This window comes from Cyclopterus lumpus, chromosome 13, assembly GCF_009769545.1.
Source record: "Cyclopterus lumpus isolate fCycLum1 chromosome 13, fCycLum1.pri, whole genome shotgun sequence".
NCBI classification, from domain to species: Eukaryota; Metazoa; Chordata; class Actinopteri; order Perciformes; family Cyclopteridae; genus Cyclopterus; species Cyclopterus lumpus.
Window position 1 is genome coordinate 15,186,527 of NC_046978.1, and position 27,844 is coordinate 15,214,370.

The 27,844-nt window shown below is 44.7% G+C and overlaps 2 protein-coding genes across 5 annotated transcripts in view; both read right to left on the reverse strand.

Annotated features, from left to right (window-relative positions):
- Position 1: 1 nt before the first annotated feature.
- On the reverse strand, positions 2-10,300 carry LOC117741877 (dapper homolog 3). The gene is made up of 4 exons (XM_034549124.1): positions 9,834-10,300; positions 3,783-3,915; positions 3,321-3,431; positions 2-2,845 (listed from the first exon to the last, which is right to left on the reverse strand). The coding sequence occupies exons 1-4, from the start codon at positions 10,062-10,064 to the stop codon at positions 1,260-1,262; spliced, it is 2,061 nt and encodes a 686-aa protein (XP_034405015.1). The 5' UTR covers positions 10,065-10,300; the 3' UTR covers positions 2-1,259.
- A 5,023-nt stretch (positions 10,301-15,323) lies between these two features.
- gramd1bb (GRAM domain containing 1Bb) overlaps positions 15,324-27,844 on the reverse strand; it is a 62,250-nt gene continuing 49,729 nt past the window's right edge. For all 4 annotated transcript variants that reach the window (XM_034548203.1, XM_034548205.1, XM_034548204.1 and 1 more), the window contains 15 exons: positions 22,684-22,768; positions 21,972-22,075; positions 21,764-21,859; positions 21,468-21,548; positions 21,261-21,376; positions 20,499-20,661; positions 20,136-20,328; positions 19,829-19,972; positions 19,589-19,707; positions 19,345-19,487; positions 19,093-19,196; positions 18,566-18,866; positions 18,003-18,110; positions 17,456-17,576; positions 15,324-16,474 (listed from right to left, as the gene is read on the reverse strand). In XM_034548203.1, coding sequence (XP_034404094.1) covers positions 16,385-16,474; positions 17,456-17,576; positions 18,003-18,110; positions 18,566-18,866; positions 19,093-19,196; positions 19,345-19,487; positions 19,589-19,707; positions 19,829-19,972; positions 20,136-20,328; positions 20,499-20,661; positions 21,261-21,376; positions 21,468-21,548; positions 21,764-21,859; positions 21,972-22,075; positions 22,684-22,768 — 1,968 coding nt within the window. In that variant the 3' untranslated portion in view covers positions 15,324-16,384. The remainder of the gene's footprint in view (positions 16,475-17,455; positions 17,577-18,002; positions 18,111-18,565; positions 18,867-19,092; positions 19,197-19,344; positions 19,488-19,588; positions 19,708-19,828; positions 19,973-20,135; positions 20,329-20,498; positions 20,662-21,260; positions 21,377-21,467; positions 21,549-21,763; positions 21,860-21,971; positions 22,076-22,683; positions 22,769-27,844) is intronic.

Genomic DNA, 27,844 nt, shown 5'->3' on the forward strand with positions numbered 1-27,844 from the left:
GCTAAGAGAGAAAAAAGCCTTTATTTACAAACTACATTCATTCCAAACAAGGCCACGTGATGGTATATACAGAAACACACATATTTACAAGAGTGTCCAATTCTGTGTCCCTATGTTTTAATTAATATGTGCACTTATACGTACTGTATGTGCATGCATGCATATACACCGGCCCCTTACTATGGCCTCTACTAAACCCATTTCTTACTCACAGACCTGTTGATGCTCATTGGTTCCTGTAGCACAGTTTACAAAGAGGCAGAGCTGAGTACCTGCTTATCAGACCATCCATTTTTAAAACTGTGGGAGAACCAAAAGTAAACATAGATTTGTACTATGACACATTTGTTCACTCCTGCCTTTTTTTTCTCTATAGGACACACGATCACTGCAAGACAAATCCTGACTCTAAAGCTTCAAGTTTTACCACACACGGAAGTCATGTTTTTGTGCTTAATTTCATGGGTCTGTAGTTTCAGAATGATAACTTAATAATTCCCGGAAACAACTATCTAGTACTGATTTGTGGGGAAATAGAGACAAGTGATCAAATGGTACACTCCAGTCAATTCCAATTAACTGGTAACTTCCAGGCTTGTATTCAGTGCAGAGAAAGTCAGATAACCTTGCACATTTTAACCTTGCACACCAATAATTTATGAATATTCTATTAATAATGTTAATAATTTCACAATTATTTCCAGGAAACTTCCAAGAATATTAGTGTGAAATTGTGGACCGGTCTAATAGTTTGAATTTACCCATATTTCTTAAAAGATATTTCTACCTCATTTCTAGAGTTTTGGTGTTTAGCAAGACTTGAAGCTTTTGACAATGTTCCTATTTTCGTGTAAACTTGCATTTGGCCAAGTCTACACTGTAGGAATGAATTACTCTGATTAATAAACTATAAGGCCGACAGGCGTCAAGACTGACAAACTGGCCGCATATTTCAGTCACGTCAGTGTGGTCCATGTCAACACACTGTAACTATACATCACGCCAATTAGAGCAGGATAAAGCCCATTAGGCTGATGGCTGTCAACTACAAGATAAATTCCACCAGTTGATCTTTAATCATGCCCAATAATGTCAATATCTCTCACTACGAACACACTGAAATTAGAGGTAGGTAGCGTGTCAAAACTGGATTGGTTAGTTAACAAATGATTGGTGACCAACAGTCGCAGCCACAGTGTGGCTCTGGCAATGGCTTTATAACACAGTAGGAACGTTTATGGGTTTGAAACAGCATTTCCTCATACGGTAGTCATGACTTTGAGGGAGCCTGAGCGGAATCGGAGGATCTTCTTTTTGAGCGCATGGGAGGCTTTGATTTTGACAAAGGCTTTTGGTTGAGAGGGGGCGTTGGCAGCTGCCTGTGGTGAAGGGGAGGAGGAGGAGGAGGTAGAAGCGAGGCGCGGTGGCAGCTGCTGGGGCCACACAAGCCCCCCGCTCTCATCCGAGTCACTGGACAGCGAGCTGGAGGCCGGGGAATCCACCTCGCTCATGCTGGACTCGGACTCGGCGGGGGCGGTGCCAGCGCCAGCGCCAGCGCCGGCGCCGGCGCCAGCATAGCCTTCCTCTCCATGACAGAGAGGTGCTCTCTCCTGGAAGTCGGGGTGCCAGCGCTGGGCGTGCTGCTGCTGCTGCTGCTGCTGCTGCTGCTGCTGATGGTGGTAGCTCTGGTGTTGGGAATGGGGACAAGACGGACCGGGGCGAACCTTTCGCGGTGCTCGTCGATGTGACTGCCCTGCTGCCGTCTCCCCTTCGTCCTGGCTGAGCTCCAGGTTGGAGCACCAACGTCGGCTCCCGTTGTCGCCGACGTTGCCCGCCTTTTGTCCAGCGACTTGGCCTTGGTTCTGAGCAAGATCCCCTCTGCCTTGGTGCCTCTCGGTGGTGCTGTACCTTCGCTCTGGCAACACTCGCTGGCCCAGGAGGCTGTTTTCAGACTGGGAGCGACTGGCTTTACTGCTTGATTTCTTGGCTCTCTGTCGCTCGTTGTGGCTCTTCTTAGAGGTTCTGGCCTTTGGGTGGTCAGGAGAGGTGACCACACGATTGGTCTTAGGCTGGGTTTGCTCTGGGTTGTAGTGTCTGGGAGAGCGCAAAGGGGCATGGCAGGCGTGCCCAGGGATATACTGAGCACTTACTAAATTGTGTTTGGGAAGAATAGGCAGTTGTGGATGAAAGTAATGCTGGGGGGATGGGGGTTCACAATAAAGGTCAAGAGCCCCGACACCACAGTTGGGGTCCAGGGAGGGCAGAGGTGACTGTAGCCTCTCGGCCAGGGAGTGTGGCCTGGACTGGGGGTAGGGCAGAGCAAGATAACAGTCCTCCTCCAAAGATGGGGCCTCTCCTCGACAGGCCTCCCCCTCCTGCAGGTCACAACCCCAGCCCTGGCCCTTAGGGTTTGCTGAAAGGTCAACGTGGGGCTGGAAGTGGGGGTCAGGAAAGTGTTGCTCTGGGGTAAGAGAAGGAGTTCTCCTGTGTAGGGAGCTGTGTCCTGAGGCACCGCAGTACGGGGGGTCGGGGCTCAGGGTGGTGCGAGGCTGACACGGCCGTGGTGCGAGGGTATTACGCTGGATGACACTTAGGATGTAACCCTCTACCTTCAAAGCCTGCTGGTAGTCCTCCTCTGTGACATGATCCTCTGCAGGCGGTTGCTGCCAGGCTTGGCTGGCTCCGCTGGCTCCGCTGGCCCCGCTGGTGTCCCACTGCCAGTAGTCCACCGCTGCGCCTTCCTCGGCGATGCCCTCCAGAGGTGGGTAAGGGGCAGAGAAAGAGCGTGGTAGGGTGGTGCGTAGGACTGGCACATCCATTTCTGCAGTCATTATTAGGGGGTCTCCTAATAACAGAACATAATATAGTTGTAGGTCAGGGTGCAGGGGCATAATTAATATACCACAAACAAGACAATCTTCCCTTCAGAATGCAAAGTCAGTCTCTATTCTACAAGATGGACTAAATGCTTTGTTTCACATCTAATATATGCCTTGGGGATAATTTTAAACATATGTTTTCATTTAATAGACTATTAAATCTTATAAAACAGTGCGCTAGTATGCCTCTCTCAGCATGTTCTTTCCACCTGATCACATCACTTCCTGACTATGAAAATAAATTAGATGCTGCATCTATGTTTTATGTCTATGGATTATTTGCCAGACAATAGATACCAGAGAAGAGCTGAATACATGCTCTGATTCTAATGGTTAATAGTGCAAAGAGTAAAATGACACACACAAATGTGTGTTGCTTCACTTACACATAGAACAAGAATATTTTATGTGTAGCTGTGTACCTCGGCTACTTTTTCTTACCCACAGACTTTGGTCTGTCGCTGGTGTATGCCCAGGGGGGGACTGTCTCTGTGGGCTCTGTGGAACAAGATCTTCCTTTAGGCGATTGACCCTCACTCGACTCATAGAAACCTAGGAAATAAAATTAGAGAGAGAGAGGGGATGACTATCCTCTTCATTATAGTTCACTGATCATTCCAGTTCTCTAACAATATGCAGGCAGTGTCTCAACGTATTTCACAAATATGCCCCAAAACTAAATTACAAGCATCTGGAGTATAAACAAACAATAAGAGCAGAAATAACAAACTCATTACAAGCGGATATCAAAATGCAACGAAACCAAGAAACACAAGTTTCCTTATGTAGATTATGCCACTAAGGAAATCCACTTGAAATAAACAAGAGCACATTTATAAAGCTGTTAATACCATGCATGTAAGAGCTGCGATAACATAAAGAGGTTTAAGACGGTGGAAGTACCAGAACTGGGCCGACTGTCGGCTGCGTCTCCTTGGGCGCCATCATGGCAGCCATCGTCCGTGTCGATCCTCAGCTCTCCCACCTGCTGTTCCAGCGCCTGCATCAGGCCCCATGGGGAACTCTGAAGGGCACTCTGAAACACAAGCACACACTGTCTGTATTTGATTGCTCTGTTGAGAAGTCATTTTTAATTAGAAATTTAGATTTTAAATTTACTGGTTTGCCGAAACGCAAATGACAGAAACACAGCTTTGCATCTTTCACTGTAAACTCTGTATTTTGGTTTATATTATGGGTGGATAAAAAGGTAATCGTTTTAATAAAGTGTGTGTAAAATAGACAATTATTCAGCGAGCAGAGGTTAAAAGTAGCAGTCACTTTATTTCCAAAGACGGACATTTCCATCTGATAAAAAGAACGATGGTGTTTGTACAATTACAATGGCCCAAATGAGCAAAAGCACAAAATTCCACAACTCACATGTAGATTCTACTTGACTAGTTACTAAAATACAACCGTGGACATCGCAGGTCACCACTGTGCATCCATATCTGACACTGGGCTCTCTTCCAGCAGAAGCAGTGATTCAGAACATGAATAATTCAAGATCTGTAAAGGGTAGGGGGAGGTCTTCCATGTGATCGTGAACACACACACACACACACACACACACACACACACACACACACACACACACACACAGCTAAAAGTGCTTACTCATACCGCCAACGTAGTAAAAGAAACAAGTTTAACTTAAGAACAACACACACACACACAGCCAGCCAATTTGTGTCGGTCTCATGTCATCTGACACACATACTGACATCTGCAGACAATTGTACGCAAGTTTGTCCACATGGATTCGACACACACACACACACGCACACATGATGACAATTACAACGACTTACATTCATTTCCTGAAGACTTACTCTAACCATAATTGCTACTAGCCCAAACCTGACCCTTTATCTGCATTTTGTCCCCATTTGTCACCAAAAGGAAGGTGAGACCCCACAATGTGACTGTGTTAGCAGATTGATGTCCCCACAAGATGGCTAAAACACACACAACCACACACTTCATTTTGTTTGAGATGATACCGTTGACACTCAAGGCTCATTGAGAGACTTCATTACCACAAGATTGAGCATGTCCTCGTAACAAGGAGACACTTTTTACACTACAAACCTGCTATGATGGAGCACCTGTCAGAAAGCTGCTACAGTCGTCTGCGCTCCCTGAGCACTGTCTTTGTGCATTTGCGTGCCTGTGTCAATAAATTGCTGCCTATGAAAATGAAGAAAAAGTCCTATTCAGCCCACCACTTTGGTCCACGGAGAAATATCTTATTTACCGTGTGATGGATTTCAATGAATTAAAACAAATTAATAATTCATGCTGCCCAGAGGGAAATGTCTACCGACTGTGGTAACCCCTTGACCTTTCCTCTGGTGCCACCATGAGGTTAATATTTATGTTTGTGACCAATTAAAAGGGGACACATCCATCAGGTCTGTGAGAATGTGGCCTAGAAGAAGAAGGAATGAAAGAACTGTGGTGAGAGAGTATTGAATCCTAAGAATACATTTGGCATTGAGGAAGGAAAATAAAAAGCTTGTTTGTGAAGAAGAAGAAGAGTCTCGACAAATATTAGATAGTACAGGCATTCATGTCTGAACTGTAATCACCGAGGTAAATCTTCGACCTTTCCCCTAGAGCCAACATGAGGGCAACATTTTAGATTTTAGAGACATGACGAAAACTTTTGGATAGATTGCAAATATAATTTGGTACAGGCATTCGCGTTCTCGTCAGGATAAACTGTAATTACTTTAGTGAACCGTCGACCCTTCCTCTAGTGACATCATCAGATCAATATTTGCGCTTGTCCAATACTGTGGTTTGTGACCAAACACTTGTCTTGAATGTTAATTAGAAAATGCTAACGCACTGAACGAAGATGATGCACATGGTAAAAAATGATACCTGCTTAACATGCGGATGTTAGCATTTAGCTCAAAGAACCACTGTGACTATAGGTGCATCCTCTCAGAGGAACTCTTGTTCATTAAAAGTCCTATTTGTCACATTTCTGGACCGAATATCATTTACATAACTCCCCAACCTCCTTCATAGCTCAAAACTCGAGAACAAAGCACACGCTTGTCTCTCGGTGCACGATTTATCTCCTGAAAACTGTAATTTGTCAAGAGAAAAGCAAACTACAGGAAACCAGGTCTGGAGTGATGTTTTGGTCAGTGCAACCAACGGGAGTTTGAGCTCCTTTGTCCCGCAGACAAAATGCGGTCATAATGCAAATGCCGCTGAGGGGCAATTGACCCAAGCTAACCTACGCTACCCACACAACCTCTTCACCCCAAACACGGCTGTTTCTTTTGTCTCAACAAGACTGCTTTTTGTCTTATTATAAACAAAGCATTAGCGTCCCTACATCAATATGGTTTTTGTGTGACAGAAAAACGAAGAGTGGGGAGCTTTGTTTTAGCCACTGGTGTGGCGTCGAGAAGTAGCTGGGAGGAGGGGAGACTAATGGAAATCAATTCATCAATGAGGAGAATTTACATAATTGATTGCTTGCAGCCTCTTTGTGGACCGTGCCCTCATATGCATGCGCACATATACGAGCACTGCGGACGCCACGGAGCTGGCTATTAAATTATAATGGTGCAGAAAACAAACAAACATTTGTGGATGAACAAACCGACCAAACACAACACAACACGGAGTAGTCGGTTCATACCGTCGTCGGGACCATTTTGCAAGCATGGGCTTTTTGATTGCACTCCATTATTAATGGTCTCCCACTGTCTCCTTGACACTGCACACTGTATCACTCCTGTTTTACTGCATCTCCTGCTCCAGGCTGGTTGGGGGATGGGGGATGGGGGGTGGGGGTGGGGGGGGACAGAGGACACGGTGCAGACGGACTCTCCTAGCCATTAAGATGTTACACGCTGGGTGTACAGCACATCAGGACCTCCTTCAAGTAAAGAAATACTGAGCAGCTGCGGCAGGTGAATCCAGGACAACATAATGTAAGATTATTGACTGATTGCCCAGGTTTCATCTTCAGCTACAGGGGTGTGTAGAGGAAAAAGGGAGAGACCGTTTGACACAAGAATCTCCAGGCCAAGGAGAAAACCAGCGTTTCACTGTGCGATAGAGGGCCAGTGTAGAAACGTTAAAATTCTGCCATCCAAGAAAAAAAAAAAAAAAAGAAGGCATGATATGGATCCTGGCTGTTGAAAAGAGGTTTTAAATCTTAGACCTCTAAGGAGCCCAGGATATAAAAGTGCATGGAACAGGACACATGAGGCCTGGAGCAGCACTGCTGGACCCTCTATAATTGAAGCAATGTTGTGACTGGCTCCTTACAGAGAAGGCTGTGGGAGGCCGGAGACACACACATACACACACATACACACACACACACACTAGACATCATGCCGCCGGTTCCACTGCTTGGCTAAACTACTGACCCCTTCTGTCTTCAAATAGACACACACACCTTATAAATGCTTTATGTTAATATGGTGATTAAATTGGAATGATGAATTCTAAATTTGACAGAAGTTTACACAGAAGTGGACCCAGTGTTTACATAAGCGCAGGGAATGCCATCCATTTGCATCGTACGTGCGCCGAGGCTTGTAGGCCCGGGTGGGCTGCCTGTGAATGGAGTCTCTTCAGATGCTCATGTGTGGCACCAGCTCAGAGTCCACCTCATGGCATGTCTGTATACATAATAATTGCACACGTCTGTGTGGATGTGTATATTTTCAGAGACTCATTGCACGTGTGTACGAATTAAGCTAAATAACGCACAGACATTTGGGTTCCCCTTTTGTCTTCGTGTGCCAGCAAAAAGCGGAAGGAAACCGTCCTGTGATCCACACGAGTGATCGGTCGCCGCTGAGTAGACGACCCACCCGATGGTCTCACTAATGATGTGCTGTAGTCTTCTCTTCACACAAGGCCACACACACGCACACACACACACACACACGAAAGCAAAACATTCTGCAGTCCGCATGCCCACAAATCCAGCAAGGGGAAAGTACACATGAGACAAAATAAAACTGCCAATCAATCGAAGTTTCAAAAAAATATATATCAATCACTCCTCCACACAGATGTATGTGTGTCACACACACACACACACACACACACACACACTTACACAATTCATGCATTCTCTTCCACTCTGTTCAAACGCACAGTAGGGAGCTGAGAGGGAGGTCAGAGCTTCATGCTTTCACAGCTGCTGTCTGGCGTCCCACAGCTGTCAACACCACACACTGTATCCACGAGCAAAGGCCTGTCAGCCCCATTTTGAGGACACGATTATGTGCAAGGCAGCTATATACGCACGCGCACGTAGATGTGGTCTGGTGTCCGTGAACTGCGCATTTTGGAGACTTTAACCTACATTGGAGATGAGATTGGGGATTTGGCTTAGACGCAGATGGTGACCTGAAGACTCAACTTGAGACTTAAATAAGAGTGTAAAGAAAAAAAGAAGGTATTCTCCGAGGAGAGCCCCGTGTAATTACTCACACGCGTGGGTAAGCACAACAGTTAATACACATCGATTCGCAGACGCGTTGCATGGAAAAATGAAAACGTCGCAGCCATGCGCGTCGCTCCTCCAGCGGCTTTGGAGATGTGCTGCTTCCCGTCAATGGGGGGGGGGGGGGGGGGGGGGGGGGTTGCAGTGGTGCGCGTGCGCACTGCAAAGACTTGACCCTCATACACTCCTGTACATCTTTCAGATTGGTTTATAAAATGAACTTTCCATTGGAATGATGAAAACCAGTCCACACAAGCTCAGATGAGTAATCATTAAGGCCAAAATAAATCACACACACATACATATATATATATATATATATATATATATATATATATATATATATATATATATATATATATATATATATATATATATATATCATATCGTGCCATATACCCAACTCACGGCGGAGCCTTCTCCTCTCACTGGGGCCTCGGTCGCAATCATTAGTATTCTGCTCCATATGCGCCTATTGTTAGACCCCCGGCGGAGGAGCAGGAGGGAGGAGAGAAGGAGGTGTGAAGAGGAGGCGGCTGATTTAATTTCTTTTTCACCCTCTTTAATAATGGCTCCCTATTGTAGCAATGTTGAGACAGCGGCCGAACACAAACCAAACACTCAGACCCCCCCAAACAAATGTAATTAAGCAGCATAACGAGAAATGAAATTAAACACAGACCATACCAAAAAAAAGAAAGGAAGAAAGAAGAAAACAAACATGTATTTATAGTGCCGGGCTCAGTGGTGCGTGAAACTTTATGTGGGAGATGGTTGTGTTGTCACTCAAAGTTGCATTTGTCTTGGTTAACCCACTTTTCTTTTTTATTATTCTGCCGTTAATCCTGCATGGGGGGGCAGGGGGGGGGGCATGTATGTCGCAACTTCGCTCGAGCTCGACATGAGAAAAAAGCCACCTCATCAATTATTTGGAAGATTCTTATGACGTAAAAATAACAGCAACACACAAGCGGGATGTACAATGAATTCCTTGATGATGCGCAGATAACTCAAATAAGAGCTTGTTAAAGTAGTAAAAGCTTCAAAAGTCCATGATGGGGGAACAATGGGCCATTAAATAGTCGGTCTGGGCTACACACGGCGGGTGCTCCACCCCCTGATTTCGTTAGCCAGAGGCATAAATCTCAGCCCGAAGCACAGCAACGCATTACATCCTTTCAAACAGAGGGCCTATTAATCAAGTTGGGTAACTTTTCTCCCCGCAGATAGAGGTCACCTCGACACAAAAGGCGCTGCCCAGACCAAGAGTCCATGTGACGGTCAAGCAGATTGCAGTTATTATACGATGTAAAAATATGTCGGATTATTCAAAACTATGTGGGACTTTTTTTTCTTTTTTTTTTTCTTTCAACACAAGGGGTGGGGTGATGTACGAGCTGGAGCTCCAAACATGCAGAAGAAGAAAGAAAAAGAAAAAAGACCCTCAAACTTCTTACCAGCTGGCGCCTCAGTGTCAAGTTTTCCTGGCCCCAGCTGCTGAAACACGCCAGCTCTCCTCTGGAGCGGTCCTCGAGCAGAGGGTCTCCCAGAGCCAGCGCCCCCAGCACCAGGCACTCCTGCCGCTGCTTGCGGAGCTCCAGCTCGCACAGCCCGGCCAGACTCGCCTCCAGGCGCTCCTTGGTCCGACTGCGCTCCACAGTCACCGGGAACGAGAAAGCGCGATGCATGGCCCCCAAAATCCCAGACTTTTATGCACAATAAAAAAGGAAATTCCACACCGCCCGCCCGCCCCCCACCCACCCACCAGCCCTTCTTCAGTGCTCTCTAATTGGCCCAGATTTACGAGGACATTCGCTGGCTATAAAGGGCCATGCTGCATCCCACTACCTTGTGATAGTATGGCAGCTCTATGGGAGCTATACATTTTTGTCTTTCGCAGCTGTCAAACGCGGCACGGAGCCCCGCCCTCTGCGACCAGCCACGAAGAGAGAAGTGGGAGGCCCCGCCCCCCTCTTCGCAAATCCAATCTCCAGCCTTCATTGGACGCGAGAGGCTGTGGGATTGCTGCGCGTGACGTTGTCCCATCCCCCTTGATTCATTACCGCGACGCGTCGACCTCACCCATCTCTCCTCTCCCCTCACCCCTCACCCCTCTCCCCGTCTTGGTCTGGGACTAATGGGCTGCTTCAGGGGATGGCTATTTATGGGAGTGGAGCGTAGACTGGGATCTTAGTATCCGGAAAACGACTTAAAGCCACCACGTAGCAATAAATGAAAGAGTGCAACAATAATCGGACTGATAAAGTGGTGAAAGAAGCCGTAACAATGGAAAGCAATAACCTTTATGTATAAACATACAGATGCTGCAAAATGCAAGACATTATGAAACAGTTATGGGTTAATGGGCCTGTGGGACGTCACTGTGCTCCTTTGCGTTTGGATTTTAGAAAATGGTATGTTGTTACCTCATTCTCCAATCAAGAATCAAGTTATCAATCCGTCTCGGTATCGCTGCCTTCAGGATGCTGAGAAATGTTGGAACACTTTCATATGAACATAAATAAAAAAAGACAAAGAAATCTGGTAAAAAAACATATTGTTTGGGATTTTTAAGTCAGTGACATATCCTATTTCATATGTTACTGTGCCCCTCGAAGAATTAGCATCTAAGATGTTCTCCCCGAAACAAAGACCAAAGCCAGAGGCTAAATTTTCTGCATCAACATCATTGCAAAAATGTAGCATTTTGTTGTTGTATCTATAATGGAAAGAAACACAACAACACAGTTTTAGTAAATGTCTTAATTTTGTACACATGCATCCCAGTTGTCCCGGTCTCATGCTCTTTATATCAACGACTGGCCTCAGAGTCTGTACAACAGAGACGGTGATAATTAAAAGGGTATTTATGCAACAGTAATTAAAGTGAGACAGCAGGGGGGGCTTAGAAACACAACACATCTGCTGTGTAGGTACAGTAGGTTACGGCATAGGAGCTGCACCCAAAATAACTTTCAATAGCTTACATCAATATTTTAAAGTCTGTTGATTTTATTTTATGTATTTTAAAGTGCACTAAGACATAAATATTTCATCTCTGTGCCTCATGCAATCTTCCTCTGTACTACACTGGCATGCCTCCTGAGGTCAAACACACTGGGGTCGTTAAGGATAACGACGTGAAGCATGATACTCGGAAAAATTTATTAGGAAATGAAAAAAAACCCCAACAAATAAAAAAAGTCTCCAAAAATTGCAACACCATTTGTATATTATATATATTTTTTATTCACACTCCCAATCTCTACTTCACATGAACCAGAAAGCCACTTTTATCTTCAGTCTCTATGAGGCAAAGTCATCAGCAAGTCAAAACCTACGCGCAGCGCAGGTTGGATTCTTTTGTCAGTGTGTGTGTGTGTGCACACTGCAGATATACACAACATATACTTACAGTATATTCATCTCATGTAGAAATGTCACTAAAAGTCTCTCTAGAGATCAGAACATTTTCTAAAAAATAAAAATAAAATTAAAAAAAACATACAGTAGAATTCTTTTTGAACAGAACTACACCAGTACATATTTTTTTCAAGTCATTTGCTATGAGTTTGATCAGTGGTCATTTTCAGCAGGTTGGTGTGTGATTCCTATGGTGGAGTGTTAACCAATGCCGTCAGTCGTATGGGTGGCACCAATGTCTCGCCGGCTGTGGGCCAATTAATGCCAATTAATACAGTCAATGAAGAGCACAACTCATTAGTCGTCAGTGACGAAACACGGTGGCATCCAGAACCCTCGGGTCACCTTGGTGCCACAGCTGTGCAGCGATAGCAATCATACAATCATTCGTGTAACACAGATAGCTGTGAAGACAGGTGTGGCCTGCGAGAGGTTGTAGCTCAGATTAATTGAAGTCACATTTGTTGGATCCGTTACGAAACACGGAGCTTTCAAGGGAACGATGAACGTGAACAAAACATTGGATTTGCATATTTGTGACGATTGAAGAAAATGAAATTCCGCTCCGCTGCGACGGTTCCTTGGAGGCTCGAGTGAAGATCTAATTTGGACCGAGGAGTTTTACGGCGGTTCAATATTAAAATGTGTCGGCACATATATGCGCAATTTCACTCAGCCTGGACAGTGAAATAATAATAAGTCAATACAACCAGAATTGGGGAGCACAACCAACTTCATCAAGCATTTACCATGTCTCGATCAAAACAGTATGAGAATGTTTGTCATTTTTAAAACCCAAACAAAATTAATTATAGCATCTGGAAAGAAAAAAAGAAAACAAATCCATTTCATAATACACTTCGAAAAACAAACACTATAAAGCATTTCAATCACTTTCATATATATATATATATATGAAAATATATATATAAATACATATATATATACATATATATAAATATTTATATATAAATATTTTTTTATATATAAATATTTATATATATAAATATATATGACATTTTTGTACCTTCACATACATGAAGCATAGCTTCAATATAATCTTTCAGTGTCATCAGGGTTGTGAAAGTGATTTCTATAAAACAGAAACCATTTCCACTCACATTCAGGGCTTAAGGTTCCCAAGCGTTATCATTACTCAGTGCCTTCTTCAAATATAATATTCACACACACACAGCAGGGGTCCAGTGCTGAGCTTTTCTGCTGCTCTCATTAAGTCAGTCAGTAACACGCCATGCAGGCACATAGTAAAGATACAATTCCCTAATACAGATCACTCATTTTGCCATGCACTGAAAGAGACAACAACGTGTGTCAGCCTTAGTTCGGGCTTTGGGGTTTGACATTGAAAGAGATTTGCGTGCTGAATGGAATTACGCACACCTATTCTAGTTGGGCAGAAGTCATTTGTGAGCAATGACAAACCGGCGGGGTTCAAATCAAGCCAGACTTTCTAATGAGTTTGTAAGTTTCGCAGTGTGATTGTCCAATCAACAACACAAAAAAAAACACCACAGAAAGTTTCCTCAGCCCTGTAATCACCTCCAAACTAAATGGCTGCCATTTATTTCATTAATTCTTTACCTGAAAAGGCCTTAAAGTGCTTCACTTTTTCTCTTTTTTAAAAAAGTTTTCTTTTTTTAACACAAGAACATTTTTCTTATTTGGAAGTGTTCCACCACTAAAGTCTCTCAGTGGACTCTGTTGACAAACTCTTAGGAGATGCTCTTTGCCGCACCAAACCCAGTTGAAACAACACAATCATTCCTTCTACTTCTTTCTTTTTGGTTCAATTGAGTTGCGTAAAGTTCATTTTCATGCTTCCAAGACAGACACTTGAAATAGAAGAAGGGGGAGTATAATGTGGGTTGAAGTAGGTGCCTTTATAGGAATAGTCCGATAGTTTGGGAAAAAAAACGCTTATTTATAAGCCGAGTTATATAAGAAGATTGATACCGCTCGAACATATGCACACTACTTATAAAGCTAGAGCCAGGAGATGGTTAGCTTAGCATAAACAATGGAAAAAAGGCTAAATAGCTAGCCTGGCTAGTCTGTACCCTAACTCGGCGGTTAGCTAAGCTAACTGGTGGTTAAACAGTAGATCCAGGAGATGGTTAACTTAGCATAAACAATGGAAAAAAGGCCAAATAGCTAGCCTGGCTAGTCTGTACCCTAACTCAGCGGTCAGCTAAGCTAACTGGCGGTTAAACAGTAGAGCCAGGAGATGGTTAGATTAGCATAAACAATGGAAAAAGGTCAAATAGCTAGCCTGGCTAGTCTGTACCCTAACTCAGCGGTCAGTTAAGCTAACTGATGGTTAAACAGTAGAGCCAGGAGATGGTTAGATTAGCATAAACAATGGAAAAAAGGCCAAATAGCTAGCCTGGCTTGTCTGTACCCTAACTCAGCGGTCAGCTAAGCTAACTGATGGTTAAACAGTAGAGCCAGGAGATGGTTAGATTAGCATAAACAATGGAAAAAAAGGCCAAATAGCTAGCCTGGCTAGTCTGTACCCTAACTCAGCGGTCAGCTAAGCTAATTGGTCGTTAAACAGTAGAGCCAAGAGATGGTTAGCTTAGCATAAACAATGGGAACAGGAGGAACCGCTTGCTCAGCTCAGCTAACCGGCTTCTGGCTGTAGCTCCACATTGAGCTTCCGGACATGAGAGCGGTATCAACCTTCACCAAACCTTTGGCAAGAAAGTGAATTTGAAAACTTGAAAACTATTACTTTCAGGAAAGGAGTCGTCAAGCCACTAATGTGGTGACGGGAACAAAGAGTTGCTTATAGAGGGCAAATGAAGGGTTCATCTCCAAAATGTTATATATCCATTTACAAGAAAAAAACTATCACGTTCATCTTAAACATTTTTAGTGTTTATTCTGTCTTCTTCCTTTTGTAAACCGTGGATTTAAGCTACTTACTATGTGTCAAACACTGACATGAGTTGTCTAAGCAATCCATCATTTTTGTAAAAATAAAGTGTAACTTTGTTTTCAAATGTTGGATATGTCATTTTGGAACAAAACTCTTCAATCGTAAACGGTACCCTGGCGGGGCTAATGCAAGGCAGCATCCAAATGCATTAGCATTAAAAAAAAGGCAGTCTGGCTGCAGGAGCCAGAAAAGAAAAACATAAGAAACATACAAGTGTGGAATGGTAAAAATGTCACACTTGATAGCACACACTTGTGCATGCACTCACTCACACACACTCTCTCGCTTTCACACAGACACACGCGCGCGCAAATATAATCGCGCAAATGCAGAATCATACTTGCACACTGGACATGTCACAGACATATCTGGCATGCATTTTTTTGTGTGAAGAAAACACTTTTTTGTTAGAAATTCTTTAACTGGTCTAGAGCTCTGATCATTTCTTTATTTACATAAATTAACAATAAATATAGGTAATGTTTATATATTTTGAAATATATATATATTAAATAATGAAATATTCTTATATATTTCAAATATATTCATAGAATTCTTTCTAATTTGAAACCTTTTTTAAAGAGATATAGTCACAGTTTAGTAATAAAACATGTAAGGACACAGATCTCCCTATCGGTCTGGCTGCAGCACCCCCTTTTTCAAAAATGAATAGGTTGTGATCAAAGTCTGGCCTCTTTGTCCAGGCTGATACATTCTACTTCATTAGAAGGATGAGGAATACTGCAATGGGAGGTAGCCAGCAATGTGGCCGGGGCAACTGATTAAGTGAATTGTGTGTAAGGTTAAAAATACTGGCTTAGGTCTCATCTGTCTTTAGATTCTACTTATAAATATTTCAACACAACAGTCCGACAGGGAACCAGCCCTGCCGGAGACCACACGGGCCAGGTTCAAACAAGGCAATGGGGACTTATCGGTGACGCTGAGCTCCCAGCTGCAACGCGTCGTTTCTTGGTGGTGGAACGATTCTGTACCTTGATCACATGGAGGTTCGCTAAAGGGACGCTGCAGCGCGGACCTCTAGAGGGATGAATGGTTTGGAACAGTCTCGAGAGTGTAGACAGCCATTAAGACTCGAAAGGACCCCCCCTTTCTTCGACTCGACCTCTCCTCGTCTTCTGTTCTTCTTTTTTTTTTTCTTTTTTTTTTGACACACATAGACTGGAACTGGACCACATTAACACTGACTGAGGGGAGAGCTGGGTTGTCTAAATGCATGCAGTAGCTTTCCTCCCTTCTCTCCGCGACTCTCTGGTCGCCATGGCTTACAGTAGGATGCACTTGGAAATAAGAGAGAAGAAGAAAACGGTTCATCCCGCAGGTGTAGAGAAGGAGCACCTTCCCAGGGTGCCTCAGTGATGTTGGGGACACCTCAGTCCTGTGTGTGAAAGGGGCACTTTCTGTCTGTGGTCTTCCTCCTCCCGGGGGTTTCAACCTCTGTGCGCTGGAGACAAGGTCTGCTCTCTCGGTGTCTGTTAGGCCAGCTCACTGTCGGTCTCGCCTCCCCCCTCCGTCCTCTCTTTACCGTCTTGCTGCTGCCCTCATAACAAAACAGGTCCTACAGTATATTGCACAGCATGCCCTCATGGCCTTGTTGGTGGCGTGTCAGTGATAGCGACTTCTCTTCTCCTCAGCCTCGGAGCTGTAGTCCTTTATACCAATGCCTCGCTGGAGGTTCAATAACGAGTCTTTCATCTGGAGAGGAGTAATACCAGTTAGCTTGTTTATCAACGACAGTGACACTTCAATTCTCTCTCTTCCATTAAAATAATGAAATTCATAATCATTTTCCCATTGTGCTGCAGACTTTGCTACCATTGGGCAACTATTGGAAGTAGTGGTCATTTGGATGCAAGGTAGGAAGGTTATTCAATGAGGTCAGCATGTTTACCAAAAGATTGCTGGGATTTGTCTCAGATAGAGAATCAAACTCTGCTCATGCTCTCCAGGGTGGAGAGGCTCCTCCCTGAGGTCGCCTGATATATATATATATTTATTATTATCTCTTGACGAGATACCTCCCACATTTCATAACTCTGGCCTCCCCAAGAGAGGGCTGCAAAAATGACTGTCATTCATGGTGCTATTTTCTTTTCTTTTTTTATGATTCTTGAGGATAACCAGAAGAATGTAGACAATGCTGTATCAGTGAGATTTATCAAATACAACTTGTTTTGTGATGGTGGAAAGAAAATATGATAAGTAAATGTCTGTTTTTGCCATCTCAGAACCAATAGGCATTGTTAGTCACTGTTTTGCATAGAAACTGGAAAACCATATTGCACCAGTTTCTCCACTGAATGTAGTAGCGATGGTCCAGTAGACTAATATACCCAAAACCTCCTGCACTTAGCAGACAAGGTGTGATTCGCTCTTCAACCTCTGCTGTTACCATGTGTAACAGGCTTTGTATGTGCCATACTGTATATCAAGTAGTTCAGGTTTACTGGCTCACAGGCGCCCTCTCTCAGTGGTGGAAGTAATGTCTTCATGATACTGTCAACAGTATCATGAAATACTGCACTGCTAGCTAAAATAGCCTGTTGTACGTTTATAGTGTGTTGGGTGTCACTCACTGGATGACCAGTAAATACAGAATGTTCTGTTCCTAGTTACATATGCAGTGTCACCCATTACCCAACTCAAAAGCTCTGGGAGTTAAACCACAGTCTCTACCTGGTCTAGCAGCACGACCGACGACTTGATAATCTCCCTCCACTTCTGCAGCTCGGCGTCATGGAAACGCTGCTGCGCCTCCAGGAGCTGGGCCCACTCCATCTGCGTCTGAGGCAGTTTACTGGGAAACACACATGCACGCACATTAGCAACATCAGGGTGCAGCCACTCGAGCATGACTTCCATTCGGAGGGACTGCCAACAAACAATTTGGTAAATTGTTTCACTGGGCCCGGAGCTATTCAGGGGTAATTTTAGAAGCTCCATGTTTTCCTGTCACACACGTCAGCGGCCATATGGATGTAATTTAGTGCGCGCGCGCGTGTGTGTGTGTTTGCGTGTGTGTCTATTACTGTATGTGTGTAGTTGTGACTGTCTTTTGGGCAAACAGCCAAACAGAACTCTATTCAGTCTCATCTCTGCAGTGACAGATAATGTTTTCTTTGTATTCTAAAATGCCAGAGATGCATATCTCTTTAGTAAATTTGTTGTCATAAAGATTATTTGCTGTGTGTACACTTGTGTGTGTGTGTGTGTGTGTGTGTACCTTTCATGAAGCCGCAGACCTTGCCAGGTTGTTAAGGACTGTGCGGAGTACTCCAGCATCCACAGCTTGTAGAAGAGCATCATGTTGAGGAACACCAGCAGGACCAGGCTGAAGGAGGGCAAGATGTAAAACGGATCAGTCCTCCTATGCATTGTGATTCATGCACGTTGTCTTTGAGTAGCTCATCTGTACATGGCAATAACAATCTATGCTGGGAATACTTTTCAGCATATTCATCTGGCTATGCTGGCTAATCCCATTATGTACCTTAGACAGATCCTATGGATGGCAATGAGAGGAGAGGAGAGAGAGGTTACACTCAAGACACCAACAATGAGATAGTTATAAGAAAGCAAAAGTTGAACTGTAAATCAGACAAAAACTCCACAAAGCTTACTGGAGAAAAAAAAGAAAAAAAAAGATGAAATCATGGAGCGTGACTCAGAGATAATTCTCTGTTTTAACATAAGTGAGATGAGCATGTGTGGAACGTATTTGCATCCCTGCGGCCCGATAAATAAGCATCCCGGGGGGGAGGGGGGGAGTTGTGATGAGTTGCGTACACAAAGCTGATGATGAGCAGCAATTTGGAGACGCTGTAGAGAGCGAGGCCTCCTGGCAGGTGATGGTTTTCTGGACTCTGGTGTCTGGTTTGGGTGGAGCCTGCCACTTGTTTGATCCTCTGAATCACTTCCTCATCCGTCGGCGTGGTTACGGGGCTGAGCGCCTCATCCAGATGCTGGCTGCGCATGTGGGGGAGTGGCCTCTTCTTCCGCCTCACCGTGGAGTTCTTCACCGCCTTGGCCTTCGGAGACAGCTGGTGGGACTCGGTCAGTAACTCCTCCAGTTTGGACAGCTCCAACTCTGAGAGGGAAGAAGACAGCTGTTACACATTTATAGATTCACTTTGAGATTGCTCGACAAAAAAACTGTACATACTACATCATTGTGAAGTATCTGTTTAGTTTATCATCTTCATTCGCTCTCTTTAATAGTAGCACAAAATACTTTAAATGTGTGATTCAAAGTCCTACAGAACATATAACAAAATATCACAACTGTAAGACAAACAGACGACATTCAAGTTTACCGAAATGGCGGAAGTTCTCTTCTAATCCGCTCCAGAAGTTTTTCTCTATGAAGCCTTTCACCAGCCCCCACGGCTGCTTCCTGTAGCGCAGCTCCGTCGATACCCTGAGAGGCAGACAGAAACACATTTATACGCGTGGATAGATTACAATATGGAACTGGAAATCTAAATATTAGATTGAGTAAAATCAAAAGTGAAGTTGTTGTCAACGTCTCATTTGCCAGGTGTGAGGTCTGCGAGCGCCTCACCCACCGTAACCGACACTTATTCTTGGCCACCCTGGTGAGCATGTAGCGGTTGAGGGTGTAGAAGTAATCGTGGTAGGGCACGTCGTGCGTGATGACCTCAGCATCGATGATGTAACACTCACTTTCCTGGCTGGCTTTGTACAGAGTCTGATCAAAGAAAGGAAACATGGTTTCATTGATTGTTAATCCTGAAAGCCGCCTCAAACTCAAGAATTATGACATTTCTGAGACGCAGGCGCTGACTGTACCTGTGTCTCTATGACTGTGGCTGTTTTGGGGGCCAGGGGGTTGGACAGCGAGATGGTGTACATGATCTCTCTAGTCTGGTTCCCAGCCTCCTCTTTCTTCCATGGGTGGTACACCACATCTGAACAGCAACGCGATGAGAGAGCTAATTAGCTGCCGCCCGCAGTGACCACATTTGTGGGTCTGCCTTTACTCCAGAGAGATCAGGGGGTCACGGTGCAGAAGCATCAGAAAGTACTGACCTGAGAATCGCCTCTGTTCCATGAAGTCACTCATGAACTGCGACTCTGTGAAGAGGATCCCATAGAGCTTGTCCACACTGAACTTGTAGATTTCATTGATGTGCTGCCTGCCATTCAGATCCTCATGAAAGGCCTGCACTTCACCTAAGTGTCCAAGAAGAGACGGCAAATCAATTCAGAGGTGTCTTCACGGATCTTGTGACTCTCATCATCTATCATCATACTGTTAAAATCAGTAAAAGGGTTTCCACGAGGTTATGCATTCATTGTCAAACGGGGGGCGGTTCATTCTGTTCTGTGCGGTTACCCTCGTCGTGCGTTTCGGACGAGTCACTGAGCTCAGTCGGGATGTCTTCGTTGTCGTTGAAGTCCAGAGACGGTGAGGGGACAGGACCACCAGGCCCGCTGGTATCAATGTTCCTCTCCTCCACCAAAAGGGGCAACGCGAGAAGCTCGCCGTCCGGTAGGCAGTCTGCATACTCTTCTGCTGGGAGGTCAAACTGGAGAAAAGAAGAACATGAGCATCAATCACATCAATACGGTTTCCCTGCCAAGGAAATGTAGTTCTTCTGACCCATAAAAAGTAGTCAGATACTGTAGGTGTTGCAGTCGATTTAACATGTATTCATGTATATATGTGTATTTGTATGTGTGTGTGTGTGTAACTTACTGTGATGGGTGCGTCATGGTTGCCTGGGCTGGGCATGGTGCTGTTTGGAACCATCTTCTTATGTAGTGGAGGAGGACTCCCCTCGGGCTTGGCCTCAGCGCTGCTCTTCGACAAGTTGTCATTGTTGATCTCATTCTCTTCGTTGGGAATCTCTTCACTGAACCTGAAGTGGGCCAGAGACCAGCTCATTGAGTTACGCTCATCTCATCTCACACTGTGAATGAGGTGCTGGTAAAACCTGTGTATACTTGTGTGCATATGAAATAATTGTTTTAAACTCGTCTACATGTGTGAGGAACAAGTAAAGACGATCTCCACTTCTCTTTAATACTTCTAATAGCTATGTCGACTGTCTCTCGTTCACAAAGTCACAATCGTTTCCTCAAAGGCGAGTTGACAGTTTAAACTCGAGACGCTGCGAGTGCTCTGTGGAGACCAAACGGAGTCAAACCACGGCTTTGTATTGATTTCACCTTGTGAATCCACTTCAGACATGAAGGGAAAACTGAAATCACCGAACAGACACAGCCTTCAGAAGAATGCAGTGTTTGATGTGTTGCATCTATTGCGTCTTTAAAGTGAAATCAAATGCTATAAATTGCCGTGTGAATGAGCAGAGAAGCTGAGAAGGGTGTTAAGTTGGAGAGTGTGCAAGCTTGTAGGTGACCGAGCATTTGTAATTTGGGCAATTAGGTAATCGACTGAAACGTGCTCATCATGTCGTAACCATAGTAACTGATGATGGAGCATCAATGGACCCACCCCATGGTGTTGAAGTCATCATCAGGGGGAACATAGTCCTCGTCGTCGCTAGTCAGGCCAAGCTCGTTGCCATAGCACTGATGAACAAAGTGCCACAGTTCTTTGGGGCACAGCGGCTGCGAGAGGCAACAGATGAGAAGACTCCAAAAAATTATTCTTAAAAAAAAAAAACAGAATCACAAACTACAAGATGAGATTTGTGCTTACCTTGTCCAGCAGCGCATTCTGCCACAGTCTGAACATCATCATGTAGGTTCGGTCCCTGGCTCCGAAGGAGCTGAAAAAGTGCTGTGGAATGTATATTATAATTATGCACGTGTCTATTCTAGATTACTTTTAATATGTGGTAGTGATGTTGGACATTTATATCTTGCCAGACAATATTCTCCAGTAACCGCAGTGAACAGACACACTTCCCTACTGTCCCTTTAGGCGGAGATGATTGCACTCAAAACACATTTACTGTTTCAAGCGCCTGTGTTTAGTCGTTCTGTATTGTTTACCTTCTCAGTGTCTGTGCAGACCTGGATGGCATTGGGAATGAGGCGGGCAGTCTTCTCTTTTGTCATTGAGCAGATGTCCTTTAGCCGCACTGTCAGCTACACACACACAGAAATTCACACAATTAGACATACACACACATTATAGTACCAAGCGTGACCCAATACTGCCAAAGTAAGAAGCATGGGAATGCACAGAGGTCGAGCATACCAGCGTTTCCCAGCGGAAGATGTTGCTATAGAAACAGATCCAGTTCTCGGAGAGGTAGAGTCGTCCCTGCAGGAGGATGTCCCGTTGAAGAGCACAGGAGTAGTCTGGAGCATAAAGTGATACCACACTCGTTAAGTGGGATGCAAAATTACGTCACAGAAAAAAATACATTCCTCGGACAGAAAAATGCTAAATAAAAGATCAGATATTAGAACGTGCTGATGTCCAATCGGATTCATGAAATAAACAGTTCTGTTGAAGGCGCTCTCTTCGCTGTCACAAAGGAAGCTCACCGCAGAGCATTTCAGCATTTCCCCTTGTGTGTATATCTTATTTATTTGCTGGGAAATCATCAGGACCAAACCATAAAGCTCAACTCATACAAAATGAGCTAAAGTTCTATTATTCAAGGAATTTTAGACAATCACTGTATTCATTAGAGAGTTGGGGAAAATCACGCAATAACTCCGCTCCACTTGTGATATTATTATTGTTCATGGCACAGCAGCTTAGACTGCTGGAACCGTTCATTACCAGAACAGAACTTCCTCGAAAATAAGTAGAGGATGAGGTTTTTAATTTTTTTTTTGACATTTACATTACACTTGGAATGTCCTAGTTGATGCTTGTGTCTCCTCCCTGTTTAGTAAGGATTAACCATTTTTCTATACACTAATAACTGAGCTGCACCCTAAGACTCGCGTCAACTTACCCACAATGAGCCTCTCTGTGTCGGGCAGCTGCTTGAAGAGTTTCCTAAAGTCCTCATTGCGCTGCTTGTATGTCGGGCTCAGCACCTGCAGTGACAGGCAGAGTCAGAAAACGCCACACCACGCACTGCACGCTTCTCAGACTCACAACACTCTCCATGCTCTCGGACTCTCGCCCACGCTAGAGTTGTCGCAGCCCCCCCCCCACCCGACCCGAGTTAATCGTTTACTTGAGCATGTGAGATAACCTCGTAAAACCACCCACAGGTCTGATCGGGATGTTTACGCTCCTCATACCGATTTCACTCTGTGGGTGGTTTTTGACAAGGCTCTGGAAATGGATGTGTAGTGAATGGCAAGCAGAGCTATGTGGCCTGAATGTGACTGAGTGTAGTCTCGCTGATACTCAATAACAAAGCGCAATCCCACACCGTCAGCCCACTGCAGATCATTCAATACACATGCTGCCGCGACTACGAGCATTTGCATTATCATATTCGTCAGATTTGCATTATCGTGTCTGACAATGAGGCTTTTGTCGACTGACAATGGGGGGAGGACGACTGATGAAACCTCAAACAAAACTGTGCATGGTGGTTCGAGTAACCTGGTCAAAAACAAAAGGTTCTCAGGGAAAGACGTCCTCATTCGACACGATCCCACGTTTCTTTGCTGGGCTTCAGCCGACTTGATTATTTTCAGAGAGAGCCTGTGATGAATAAAATCTCCAAAATGTGTGCCAAAACTGAGGGCTCTCTGTCTCCGCGGGTGCCAGATGCTTTCCTTTAAACAGGAAAGAAGGGAGACAATAGCTGCCAATACGGTAACTAGACGTATGCCGAGACAAAAGAAAACCTCTCTTCTCTGCCTTTTGAGAAAGAACATCTTGTTCACATTAAAAATTAAGACATGTGCCTCCCTTGTAAAACAAAGCATTTGAAATGCTGAAATACTGTTTGGGAGCATCGGTTTCTACTTCTATTTGCCTTTGAGACAAAATGTGGTGATGAGAAACACTGCTCTGAACATGTGAGTGACCCAAAAACAATTGATTGGAATTGGAATTTAACTGCCCTTAGTGCATCCATCATCATGTTTACATTGTTTAAAAGCGTCGGCCGTGACCAGAAACAACCAAAACACACCTTCTCTGTTCACACTTCAGGTCACGCCAAACAACAGGCCTCTGTGAGCTCTGGGAGAACTAAAAAAGCTATGACTCATAACCAAACCAGTTGTTTTCTTCAGTAGTAGGGAAGTACCAAAGAATGCTTACAGTAGAATACATTAACAAAAGTGCTCCAAAGCCTTACAACTGACCCCTCTTGTGACTTTATTTAGTCCAAAAAGAGCTTAATAAGTCTGTCCAGATGCCAACATTTCCTTTACTATTCCACATCATTCTTCATCATTGATCTGCTTGTGGAGGTCAACTTACAGCAGGGATCTCCTCATTGTCCCACTCGGGGTTCTGAAGGTCGGAGGCAGCCCAGCCCCACTCCCAACCCCACTCCCCTCTAGCTGGACCCTGCAGGAGCCACCCTGCCAACGCCTCATCCAGCTCCAGCACGGCCTCCCAGTCTGACATCGTGCAATCCTCATCCAGTTCCATGTTCGCCGCCCCAGATCCGGTCTGGCGCCTGGATGGCAGCTTATTTTCCAAAACGGGGGGCCGAGTGGGCTCTTCTGACGTCGGCGGACTTGTCACTTACAGTGGGTTTTGGAAAATAAGAGGAGACAGAGCTCGAGATTCCAGCCGTTCGCAAAGCTGCAGTATCCGCCCCCTGTTTCGGGTGCTGCTCCCTTCCAGCGTTGAGCGGTGGACACGGCACACTCCAGCCACATGATCCTTGTATCTCTCTGTCGTTCTCTCTCTCTCTCCCTCTCTCTCTCTTCCTTTCACACACACAGGGAGAGGAGTTACGGCCGTTGCCCTCTAGTAACCCCGGCCAACAAGTCTTTTATTATCATGCCACTAGCTTTTTTCCTTTTTTCCTGCTTACTCCTCCTGGTAAGTGTGTGAGCCGAGTGTGTGGGTGTTTATTTGGAGTGTGCTTTCCAGGTCCGAGTACCTTGTAATTACCCAGTTTACGACCAGAAAAGAATGAAGTGACTTTGTTTGTATTAGCCTTCCTCTCCACAGAGTAAAGATGGAAAAACCGGACTGAATAAAAGAGAGAAATCAATGCTTCCAGTTGCTGAAGTATGCGTCGAGTCCGTCCGAGTGATTAGGTTACAGAGAACAGATGTGAGCATAACCTCCAGTTACCTCGGCCTGCAAAACAACACCATCCATCTTGACAGCGTCTGCACTGGTTTGCGGTCCAGGTCCTACATCGCAGGCTTAAGTGGCCCGAGCAACAAAATATTTCTTTGTTTATCCGCCTCATGTGATCGTTCCATTTCATGCCAGAATAGCTGCAGGCATCCAAACTAAAACGCTGCAAAAGGACAGATCAGTGCCGTTTTGATGGTATTGACGGTATGAGGCGTCCCCCCTTGTTGGTATTGGGGTCATTCTCTGTTACGCAGGCACCAAAGATGCAGAGCTCGCAGTTCTTATTTTAGCAGCGCTTAAAAAAAACAATCCGTGTGCACGACCTCCCACTATTCTTAACTAAACATATTTCAAAGGTCAAGACAGGGGGGGGTGGGTGGGGGCAGCAATGAAAAAAATAAAAAAGATGTTACTCCGGCTTGCATTTCATTGACTCCTGCTGGATGTGTAGCCCACGTACGAGCGCTGGAATCCAGCCATGACTTCCACCTTTCTTCTGCAGTTACTTCCCGGGCCTCACTTTAACCAGACACCGAGGAGATGCAGGAAAAATAAATGTGGGAAGTGACCTTCAGCAGTGGGCCTCTTGGAAAACAGTGCTGGTCATTCAAGCTCAGCTCTTTAAAAAAAACAGAAAAAAAACAGAAAGAAGAAAAAATAAAGGCCTTTACATCATGTGGATGCAATTTCAGCAAAAAGGAGGGATCATTACTCGTGCTTTATTTCCTGCTCACTCACTCGTTCATTTTCTCCAATAAATCAAGCAAAGAGAAAGAGGCCATTGTGATCCGATGCCGCCACTGATGATTAGGTGACAGTATGAGACTTGGGATGAGGTAGGACTGCAGACACGCAGTGTTTATGGATTTGGTTAACTATTAACAGTGTACAAACATTAGGAGATGGAGGGGACTGGTACTGTAAAGCAGGGTGGGGTTTTAGTGTTTTGAGGGGGATGTCTATCCTGTTAATAACACTCCCATCCTTTTAATGTGCCGTTTTCTTTTCATTTGAAAGGTATGTGGGCGCGTATCGATCCGAGTGAAGCAACGGGAAAAGGCCTGACGTACAAACTCGTCTACAGTTCTAATCTCTAATCCTGCTAACTTGGCACGGAAGCATTGCGACAAACTCGCGTAGATGCAAAGCGAATGAACAGGCGCTTATCCGAGGGCTGCGGAGGGAAGATGGCCACTGTGCGCATCTCTAACGGGCTCAGATCTCACATTAGGACGGATGGGCTTTTTTAATCACTGTGGTTTCAGTGCCATGGGAGGTCATCATCGCCGCGTAGAGGTGCACACACACACACATGCACGGCCCCGCCCGATATGCAGGTGCACACATACAGTCACAGCCAACTGGTTTACAGGCACCAATTGGACATCTGGTCTCACTCGCTTGATTAAGCTTCAGTATTTATTGTGTGAGTAAGGATGAGTGTACAAGATGTCAGGAACACAGCCCTACGGGGATTAACAGTTTCTTTTTTTTTTTTAAAGGTGAATTCACCATTGTGTCGAAATACTCTAAAGCTGAAATAAGTTGAGTTTTTAAGTTTTAACATTTTTAAAAAGGACAAGACGGGCTCTGTTGCTCTATAATTTTCTTACTGTCAATAACTCCCATTGAAAAAGACCAAAACCAATGATGCCTGGGTCCGTCTCTTGATCTTTCATCCTACTCTATTAATGGAACCCAGCCATAAGCCCACTGGCTCCAACTGAAGACAAACATCTTTATAAGTAGGCCGCACATTCATTTTTATAAAGGCTAAGTCATTTTTTCTAAAACAGCTGCGCGCGGTAGTTTTGAGCAAATGTTAATGTAGAAAATAGCGTATTTTGTTGGGGACTATTTTCAGCAGCGGATTAATACACGAGCTGCACTCGTGAGCATTTCCATAGCATAGGTATGTGGGATAAGATAAACTGCAGTGCCCATGTTCATGGTCATGAGGGTAACGTCACACAGCATGGCTCACTAGTCTTTTGGATAACATTGGGGATCGTTGCCATGGAGGAATAAACTATATCAGGTTTTGGCTACAGACACACTACTTGTTAGCAGAATGCACTTGTTGCAGGATTTGGTCTTTTCATGGGATTTGTTGATAACAAAACATATACTATCACCGGCTTTACACTTTAAGAAAAAAAGATGTTGTGACTTGATGGTAGGCGATGTCAGTTGGGGGTTTACAAGAAGGTGAACTGCAGTCTTGCAGTGTATTTGACGACGAGAGCAGATGGTCCTGGTACCTTGTACACTTGATGTATACATACCGTGCTGGTTGCCAGCTGTCTGTCAACTGTTAACATGACATTTGCATCTGTTAGTCGGAGCACCATCAACTCCAGCGTGTTACTTGTGATGCTCCTTTCTAGTTAGCGGGGTCAGTAGAGGCAAAAATGAGTGGCTCACAATAGCTGGGTGCATTAGAGAAGCTTTTAAGAAAGGTGTCTGGACTGTTTGGACCAAGCCTCTTTTCATCTCAACAGCAGTTCTCATCAGCAGCAGGAAGGTCCCTGCGTCTTCTGTTGATTGTCTTTTTGTTTGTGTTTAGGACATGGACACAGAAACGGGAGTCGGGCAGAAGGGGGAACATGCCACGACCAAAAGCGCCATGCTCCATTCCCCCTGTTGTTCAAAGGCATTCAAGGCTCGTCCGGAGGCCTCTGTGGCGGTTTGCTGATTTGTTTAGTACAGTGAGAAACTCAGTGGGCTTGTTACCACCTGTTGCGCACCATAATTAGAAGTTTGAGTGGTGACAGGCCTTTGATCACCAGCTAAGGGACTGGTGAAACACAAATCCAGAACACATTTTGTCAATGCAAAATGTCGTGCATTAAATAACCACTAGAAAATAAGCACGGCGGTGGTTT

Excerpts from the sequence above, each read along its gene's own strand:
- LOC117741877 (XM_034549124.1), bottom strand. The coding sequence starts at position 10,064 with ATGCATCGCGCTTTCTCGTTCCCGGTGACTGTGGAGCGCAGTCGGACC. Across the intron at positions 3,916-9,833 it reads TGACACTGAGGCGCCAGCTG|AGTGCCCTTCAGAGTTCCCC; the intron begins GTAAGAAGTTTG and ends CTTGTGTTTCAG. Across the intron at positions 3,432-3,782 it reads CGACAGTCGGCCCAGTTCTG|GTTTCTATGAGTCGAGTGAG; the intron begins GTACTTCCACCG and ends TTTATTTCCTAG.